The sequence below is a fragment of the Ranitomeya imitator genome, chromosome 9 (genome assembly GCF_032444005.1).
Source record: "Ranitomeya imitator isolate aRanImi1 chromosome 9, aRanImi1.pri, whole genome shotgun sequence".
In the NCBI taxonomy this organism is placed as follows: domain Eukaryota; kingdom Metazoa; phylum Chordata; class Amphibia; order Anura; family Dendrobatidae; genus Ranitomeya; species Ranitomeya imitator.
Window position 1 is genome coordinate 38,278,380 of NC_091290.1, and position 8,440 is coordinate 38,286,819.

General features: G+C 43.0%; 1 protein-coding gene across 3 annotated transcripts in view; it reads left to right on the plus strand.

The window, feature by feature from the left end:
• Window positions 1–7,532, plus strand: part of MACROD1 (mono-ADP ribosylhydrolase 1) — an 873,108-nt gene extending 865,576 nt beyond the window's left edge. For all 3 annotated transcript variants that reach the window (XM_069740478.1, XM_069740476.1, XM_069740477.1), the window contains one exon: window positions 7,346–7,532. Coding sequence is in view for 2 of the 3 variants with exons in the window: in XM_069740476.1 (XP_069596577.1) it covers window positions 7,346–7,393 (48 nt within the window). In the remaining variant the exon portion in view is untranslated. The remainder of the gene's footprint in view (window positions 1–7,345) is intronic.
• The last annotated feature ends 908 nt before the right edge of the window (window positions 7,533–8,440 follow it).

The window sequence follows — 8,440 nt, forward strand, 5'->3', positions numbered from 1 at the left end:
AAGGCCCCGTCACACATAGCGAGATCGCTGCTGAGTCACAAGTTTTGTGACGCAACAGCGATCTCAGTAGCGATCTCGCTATGTGTGACACGTACCAGCGATCAGGCCCCTGCTGTGAGATCGCTGGTCGTGTCGGAATGGCCTGGGCCATTTTTTGATCGTTGAGGTCCCGCTGACATCGCTGAATTGGCGTGTGTGACGCCGATTCAGCGATGTCTTCGCTGGTAACCAGGGTAAACATCGGGTAACTAAGCGCAGGGCCGCGCTTAGTAACCCGATGTTTACCCTGGTTACCATCCTAAAAGTAAAAAAACAAACGCTACATACTTACCTATCGCTGTCTGTCCTCGGCGCTCTGCTTCTCTGGTCTGGCTGTGAGCGCCGGTCAGCCGGAAAGCAGAGCGGTGACGTCACCTCTCTGCTTTCCGGCTGCCTGCCGCTCACAGCCAGACCAGAGAAGCAGAGCACCGAGGACAGAGCGATAGGTAAGTATGTAACGTTTGTTTTTTTTTTACTTTAACGATGGTAACCAGGGTAAACATCGGGTAACTAAGCGGGGACCTGCGCTTAGTTACCCGATGTTTACCCTGGTTACCGGGGACCTCGGGATCGTTCGTCGCTGGAGAGCTGTCTGTGTGACAGCTCTCCAGCGACCAAACAGCGACGCTGCAGCGATCCGGATCGTTGTCGGTATCGCTGCAGCGTCGCTATGTGTGACGGGGCCTTAACATGCAGCGTGTCTTTTCCAGACCACAGTATGTCAATATCTCTTGCAGAGACGTAAGCTTGGCACCGTCCAGGTTGAAAACTGTTTATCTGTGGATTACAGCGTGGGACAGAACAATGGGCAGGTGAGGGATATTGTTTTTTATTGTTGGTTTATACAGGAGACGATGGCTTCAATGGAGTGGGCATTAGGTGAGTATAACTGTTATTTTTAAATAAAAAATGAAAAGTGTGTTTTATTTCAAATAAAAGACTTTATACTTGCTGTGTGTTTATTGACAATACAACTATTCGATTAAGGTACCTTGACACTGAGCAACTTTACAACGAGAACGACAACGATCCGTGACATTGCAGCGTCCTGGATAGCGATCTCGTTGTGTTTGACACGCAGCAGCGATCAGGATCCTGCTGTGACATCGCTGGTCGTAGCTGAAAGTCCAGAACTTTAATTGGTCGTCAGGTCGGCGTGATTCGTCATGTTTGACAGCAAAAGCAACGATGCCTGCAATGTTTCTTCGCAGAGCTAACAACCAGCGAGAACGATAAGTATGTCACTGGATCGCTCCTGCATCGTTCTGGAGTTGCTGTGTTTGACATCTCTACAGCGACCTAACAACGACGCTCCAGCGATCTAGTTTAGGTCGGATCGTTATCGATATTGCTGGAGCGTCGCTAAATGTGACGGTACCTTTAGTAATGTATAGGTGTCTTATAGACTCCTCTCCAGTACTAAGCCGAAGACTTGATGTCACCAGACAATACAAAGGTGACATCAATCCCACAACTATGAACCCCACTTGCCTCCGCTACAGGGCAAGTGGGAAGAGCCGGGCAGAGCTCCAGAATTGGCGCATCTAATAGATGTGCCTTTTCTGGGTGACTGCGGGCTGCTATTTTTAGGCTTGGTGAACCAATATCCAGGACCCCATACCAGCCTGAGAATACTAGCCCCCAGCTAACTGCTTTAGTTTGGCTGGTTGTCAAAAATGGAATGGACCCCATGCCATTGTTTTAATTATTTATCTAAATAATTAAAACAAAACAACATGGGGTTCCCTCTATTCTTGATAACCAACATTGCTAAAGCTGAGGGTTGCAGCCTTTTGCATTTTTTTCATATAGGAATTAAAAGTAAACGGAAATCTTGCAATGTTCCTACTTACCTCTCAGACTTTTGTAGACACTCTGTTTTATTTCAGGAAATTTATGTGTGCATTATCCACAATGAACAGACCCTGAACCTATCTTTTGTACTGAAGCATCTAATGTGCATGTGCAGAGGTGATTGTGAAGGGAGGAGGAGGTCAGCTGTGACATCGCCTATTGTGATTGGTGGATCCTATGTTATCAGCTGTTTACAGAGTAATTACCTGTTATTATAATCCTGCCTCTGATTATAAGACTGCTGAAAACTATTCCTTAAAAGGACAGGCAGTAGAAGTTTAAAACAGCCCCTGTGGCCAGTGTGAAAATGTCAGATTTTTTATAATAACATGAAAAAAAGGCAAATTAGAAAAACAAAATACAAACACAGGTTATTTTCTAATGAAATCTTCCCTTGATCAACAAACGTAAATCCACAGCAGCATGTCACTGCAGTTTTTAAGCAAATCGCAGATGTTCCAGTGCCACCCCACCGAGTAACTTGACCCCATTGTCCTCATGATTGGTGAGGTCAACATATATCATTCATAATCACATATCACCACCTGTGCACTTGACCCGATCCCTTCCCACTTCATCCCAAACCTCGACAAATTCTTCATCCCAACTCTAACCCATCTCTTCAACCTATCACTAACAACTGGCGTTTTCCCCTCAAGCTTTAAACATGCCTCAATCACACCTATCCTCAAAAAGCACTCTCTTGACCCATCCTCTGTATCTACCTATCGCCCTACCTCACTTCTCCCCTATGCCTCAAAACTACTGGAGCAACACATCCATCTTGAACTGTCCTCCCATCTATCTTCCTGCTCCCTTTTTGACCGCTTACAATCAGGCTTCCGGTCACACCACTCCACTGAAACTGCCCTTACTAAGGTCACCAATGACCAATTAACCGCAAAGAGCAAGCGACACTTCTCTATCCTCCTCCTGGACCTGTCCTCTGCCTTTGACACAGTGGACCATTCCTTATTACTACAGACCCTCTCATCCCTTGGCATCACAGACTTGGCCCTATCCTGGATCTCGTCTTACCTAACTGACCGAACATTCAGCGTCTCCCATTCACACACCACCTCCTCACCTCGCCCCCTATCTGTCGGAGTCCCGCAAGGTTCAGTTCTAGGGCCCCTGCTCTTCTACAGTTACACTTTTGGCCTGGGACAGCTCATAGAATCTCACGGTTTTCAGTATCATCTCTATGCTGATGACACACAGATCTACATCTCTGGACCAGATATCACCACCCTACTAACCAGAATCCCTCAATGTCTGTCCACTATTTCATCCTTCTCCGCTAGATTTCTAAAACTTAACATGGACAAAACAGAATTCATTATCTTTCCCCCATCTCACGCGACCTCCACAACGAACATATCCATTACAGAAAACGGCTGCCCATTCTCCCCAGTCCCACAAGCTCGGTGTCTCGGGGTAATCCTTGACACTGATCTCTCCTTCAAACCGCATATCCAAGCCCTTTCCACTTTCTGCCGCCTTCAACTCAAAAATATTTCACGGATGCGTACATTCCTAAACCAAGAATCTGCAAAAACCCTAGTCCATGCCCTCATCATCTCCCGCCTCGACTACTGTAACATCCTGCTCTGTGGCCTCCCCTCTAACACTCTCGCACCCCTCCAATCTATTCTAAACTCAGCTGCCCGACTAGTCCACCTGTCCCCCCACTATTCCCCGGCCTCTCCCCTCTGTCAATCCCTTCACTGTCTCCCCATTACCCAGAGACTCCAGTACAAAACCCTAACCATGACATACAAAGCCATCCACAACCTGTCTCCTCCATACATCTGTGACCTCGTCTCCCGGTACTTACCTACACGCAACCTCCGATCGTCACAAGATCTCCTTCTCTACTCCCCTCTTATCTCCTCTTCCCAAAATCGCATACAAGATTTCTCTCGCGTATCACCCCTACTCTGGAACCCTCAACCACAACACATCAGACTCTCACCTACCATCGAAACCTTCAAAAAGAACCTGAAGACCTACCTCTTCCGACAAGCCTACAATCTGCCGTAATCACCGATCGACCAAACCACTGTACGACCAGCTCTACCCTCGCCTACTGTATCCTCACCCATCCCTTGTAGATTGAGCCTTCGCGGGCAGGGTCCTCTCTCCTCCTGTACCAGTTTTGACTTGTATTGTTCAAGATTATTGTACTTGTTTTTATTATGTATACCCCTCCTCACATCTAAAGCGCCATGGAATATATGGCGCTATAATAATAAAAAGTAATAATAATGGGGTGGGGTTAGAACAGTTAATAATTTAAGAAAGAATAGAGGTGCAGAGAGATACATAAAATGTATGTATACTAATGCCAGAAGCCTCGCCAACAAAATGGACGAATTAGAACTAATGTTGTTGGAGCATAATTATGACATGGTGGGGATATCTGAGACATGGCTGGATGAGAGCCATGACTGGGCTGTTAACTTGCAGGGCTATAGCCTGTTCAGAAATGACCGTACAGATAAGCGAGGGGGTGGGGTGTGTCTATATGTAAAATCGTCCTTAAAACCCATCCTGCGTGATAATATAGGTGAATTTAATGAAAATGTAGAATCCATGTGGGTGGAGATAAGGGGAGGGGGAAAAAATAATAAATTACTGATAGGGGTTTGTTACAAATCTCCAAAAATAATGGAAGCAATGGAGAATATCCTCATAAAGCAAATAGATGAAGCTGCGACTCAAGGAGAAGTCATTATTATGGGGGACTTCAACTACCCTGAAATAGATTGGGGAACAGAAACCTGCAGTTCCAGCAAAGGTAATCGGTTTTTGACAACTATGAGAGACAATTACCTTTCACAACTGGTTCAGGACCCAACAAGAAGGGGGGCACTGCTAGACCTAATATTAACCAACAGGCCAGACCGCATAGCAAATGTAAGGGTTGGGGGTCACTTGGGTAATAGCGATCACAAAATAATAAGTTTTCATGTATCTTTTAAAAAGATGTGTAATAGAGGGGTTACGAGGACACTAAACTTCAGGAGGGCAAATTTCCAACGGATGAGAGAGGATCTTGGTGCAATTAACTGGGACGATATCCTGAGACACAAAAATACACAAAGAAAATGGGAGACATTTATTACCATCCTGGATAGGACCTGTGCACAGTATATACCGTATGGGAATAAACATACTAGAAATAGGAGGAAACCAATATGGCTAAATAGAGCTATAAGGGGCGCAATAAGTGACAAAAAGAAAGCATTTAGAGAATTAAAGGAAGTAGGTAGTGATGAGGCATTAAATACAGAAAATTAAATAATTTCTGTAAAAAGCAAATCAAGGCAGCAAAGATTGAGACAGAGAGACTCATTGCCAGAGAGAGTAAAAATAATCCTAAAATATTCTTTAACTACATAAATAGTAACAAACTAAAAAATGATAGTGTTGGCCCCCTTAAAAATAGTCTGGGTGAAATGGTGGATGAGGATGAGGAAAAAGCCAATATGCTAAATGACTTTTTTTCAATCAGTATTTACACAAGAAAATCCCATGGCAGACAAAATGACTAGTGATAAAAATTCCCAATTAAATGTCACCTGCTTAACCCAGCAGGAAGTGCGGCGGCGTCTAAAAATCACTAAAATTGACAAATCTCCGGGCCCGGATGGGATACACCCTCGAGTACTGCAGGAATTAAGTACAGTCATTGATAGACCATTATTTTTAATCTTTAAAGACTCCATAATAACAGGGTCTGTACCACAGGACTGGCGTATAGCAAATGTGGTGCCAATATTCAAAAAGGGGACAAAAACTGAACTCGGAAATTATAGGCCAGTAAGCTTAACCTCTACTGTGGGTGAAATCCTGGAGGGCATTCTAAGGGATGCTATGCTGGAGTATCTGAAGAGGAATAACCTCATGACCCAGTATCAGCACGGGTTTACTAGGGACCGTTCATGTCAGACTAATTTGATCAGTTTCTATGAAGAGGTAAGTTCCGGATTGGACCAAGGGAACCCAGTGGATGTAGTGTATATGGACTTTTCAAAAGCTTTTGATACGGTGCCACACAAAAGGTTGATACATAAAATGAGAATAATGGGGATAGGGGAAAATATTTGCAAGTGGGTTGAGAGCTGGCTCAGGGATAGGAAACAAAGGGTGTTTATTAATGGAGCACACTCGGACTGGGTAGCGGTTAGCAGTAGGGTACCACAGGGGTCAGTATTGGGCCCTCTTCTTTTTAACATATTCATTAATGACCTTGTAGGGGGCATTCAGAGTAGAATTTCAATATTTGCAGATGACACTAAACTCTGCAGGGTAATCAATACAGAGGAGGACAATTTTATATTACAGGATGATTTATGTAAACTTGAAGCTTGGGCTGATAAATGGCAAATGAGCGTTAATGGGGATAAATGTAAGGTCATGCACTTGGGTAGAAGTAATAAGATGTATAATTATGTGCTTAATTCTAAAACTCTGGGCAAAACCGTTAATGAAAAAGACCTGGGTGTATGGGTGGATGATAAACTCATTCAGTGGCCAGTGTCAGGCAGCTGCTACAAAGGCAAATAAAATAATGGGATGCATTAAAAGAGGCATAGATGCTCATGAGGAGAACATAATTTTACCTCTATACAAGTCACTAGTTCGACCACACTTAGAATACTGTGCACAGTTCTGGTCTCCGGTGTATAAGAAAGACATAGCTGAACTAGAGCGGGTGCAGAGAAGAGCGACCAAGGTTATTAGAGGACTGGGGGGTCTGCAATACCAAGATAGGTTATTACACTTGGGGCTATTTAGTTTGGAAAAACGAAGACTAAGGGGTGATCTTATTTTAATGTATAAATATATGAGGGGACAGTACAAAGACCTTTCTGATGATCTTTTTAATCATGGACCTGAAACAGGGACAAGGGGGCATCCTCTACGTCTGGAGGAAAAAAGGTTTAAGCATAATAACAGACGCGGATTCTTTACTGTAAGAGCAGTGAGACTATGGAACTCTCTGCCGCATGATGTGGTAATGAGTGATTCATTACTTAAATTTAAGAGGGGACTGGATACATTTCTGGAAAAGTATAATGTTACAGGGTATATACACTAGATTCCTTGATAGGGCGTTGATCCAGAGAACTAGTCTGATTGCCGTATGTGGAGTCGGGAAGGAATTTTTTTCCCCAAAGTGGAGCTTACTCTTTGCCACATGGGTTTTTTTTGCCTTCCTCTGGATCAACATGTTAGGGCATGTTAGGTTAGGCTATGGGTTGAACTAGATGGACTTATAGTCTTCCTTCAACCTTAATAACTATGTAACTATGTAATAATAATAATGTGTTTGTATGACAGAATATAATTTTGTATTTTTTTCTCTCTGCAAAACACAACCTAGCTGCAATATGGTGTCACTACATGGAAATTAATTAAATATATTATTTTTTTTCCCTTACAGACTGGGAGGAAGTGTCCTGTAAGCTATAGACTTGTGTGCGGAGACTGATCCAGGATAGAAGACTCCTCTCTTTTTCTCTTTCTATGTTGTTACATGCACACTTGTGTTTATAGTGTGATTATTTACCCTAAACAAAAGAATTGAAGTACCGCCCTAATCATTTCATTAAAAGCTGAGCTTAAAACCACTTATTGATCTGCTCTTCCATTAATCTGAGACATCTACTGGGATGTCACAATGGGAAAACACATAGCCTGAGAATTCAACAGACACTCACATCACTCAGGAAATGCATCAATATCAAAAGATTAGCCATAACGTACAGAATACTGTAAGTAAGAGATTTATTGCGGAAATACTTTTGGAAAGATTAGTTATTTACACTGATCCAATTATAATTACTGTTCTGGAGAAAGGCGATGTAAATGAAATACGTATCCCGGGGTCATATTTTGTCATGGTTCTTAAATTAAATCTGGCCGTAGGATTTAACTTCCTAAGTCATTTGTATATACATGTAGGCTATGAAAAGTTGAATTAAATAATACCTTCATATCTGCGATCCGATGTTTTATTCCAGAGTAATCCACATTTTTCTTAATATGTAAATGAGTTGTTAAGATCTATGTGCCGGACATAGATCTCCCTGAAAAACTGCTACCAGATATTTTAAAGGAAGAGGCTTAACCAGTGTGAGACATGCAGATCTGGAGATTGTCAGTTATTACATGTCTCACACTGGTAACACCTCCTTTCATTGAAAATAAGCTCTGGAGGCAGATTCTTGGGGAGATCTCCATCCAGACCGTAGATCTTAGAGCTTATTTACATATCAAGAAAAACGTGGATGTCTCTGGTATGAGACATCGTATCGCAGATATCAATGTATAATTTTATTCAACCTTCTATAACCTACATGACCATATAGATGGCTTAGGAGTAGTGATGAGCGAATGTACTCGTTGCTCGGGTTTTCCTGAGCACTCTCGGGTGGTCTCCGAGTATTTGTGACTGCTCGAAGATTTAGTTTTCATCGCCTCAGCTGAATGATTTACAGCTATTAGACAGCTTGATTACATGTGGGGATTCCCTAGC